At 44.6% G+C, this 1165-nt stretch overlaps 1 protein-coding gene across 1 annotated transcript; it reads left to right on the top strand.

Moving 5' to 3' along the window:
• Positions 1-183: 183 nt before the first annotated feature.
• PEX2_011910 (ketopantoate reductase family protein) lies at positions 184-1165 on the top strand (the record flags this gene model as incomplete). Its single annotated transcript, XM_016738468.1, has 2 exons — positions 184-343; positions 408-1165. The coding sequence occupies 2 exons, from the start codon at positions 184-186 to the stop codon at positions 1163-1165; spliced, it is 918 nt and encodes a 305-aa protein (XP_016603822.1).

Below are 1165 nucleotides of genomic sequence, written 5' to 3'. Positions count from 1 at the left end.
AAGCCCTAAGCCCTAAGCCCTAAGCCCTAAGCCCTAAGCCTTCATACATTTTCGGTTGCCTCTTACCCCGTTTGGTCTACTAATAAATGACGTCTTATATATATTTATCGCATATCACTGAATTCTGAAGTTTCGGTTAAGGTAATGATCATGGCGGTCAACGGAGACATAGTCAACCGTCAAATGTTACTTATCGGCGCCGGCGGAGTCGGAACCATGGCGTGTGTCTCACTCGAGAGATCTTGCATAGTACTCCGATCGGACTACGATAAAGTTATGCGTGACGGATTTGAAATTGAATCGGCCAACCACGGGATATTTTCATCTTGGTGGCCGAGTAGAAGTATGTCCAAACTCGACACAGTATTACAATAATGATGATTTGTATCTAATCGTAGATATATTAGTTCTAAAGGCCGTACCCCAAATTCAAGAAGTGACCTACGACCATGTTATGGTTACAATGAAGAAAATCCCCGAGATTTCAAACATTTCGGCGGTCATCAAACCAGCTATCACTCCCGGCTACACAACTATCGTACTGATTCAAAACGGGATTTGTATCGAGCAACCCATCATTGATGCATTTCCGTCTAATGTGGTTCTCTCCGGAGTCAGCTACATCGGTGCTCATGAACGAAATGGCCGCATTCTTCATGATGAACACGATCACATGAACCTGGGGGTCTTTCACAATCAGGCTCTGGACGTAAAGATTGAGCAGGAAAAGCTTCATGATTTTGCCACAATCTACAGCGCAAACAGAGCTGTAAGTGTCGACATCGCAGGCGATTTTCAATTCTATCGCTGGCGTAGCGTATCTTGGAATGGCGCTTTCAATTCCATGTGCGCTATCACTCAGCTTGATAGTGCTGATATCAGATATCTTGGTGGTGAATATAGCTTGCTTCGACCTGGAATGGCAGAAATGGCGGCGATTGCGAAAGCAGACAGCTATGACCTTTGGCCTGATATTGTGGATTTCATGATCAATTTTACAGGACTTGAATTATCTTTCAGACCAAGCATGCTGGTGGATGTGGATAAGGGTAACCCAATAGAGGTTGAGGTCATTCTGGGGAACGTTCTGCGAGTCGCACGGAAACTAGACGTCCTGACTCCAATCTTGGATAACACATGCCGGTTTCTTAAGTTGATACATTGA

The sequence above is a fragment of the Penicillium expansum genome (genome assembly GCF_000769745.1).
Source record: "Penicillium expansum strain MD-8 chromosome Unknown contig38, whole genome shotgun sequence".
NCBI classification, from domain to species: domain Eukaryota; kingdom Fungi; phylum Ascomycota; class Eurotiomycetes; order Eurotiales; family Aspergillaceae; genus Penicillium; species Penicillium expansum.
The sequence above is the reverse complement of the archived record's forward strand: the minus strand, read 5'-3'. Positions and strand labels throughout refer to the sequence as shown.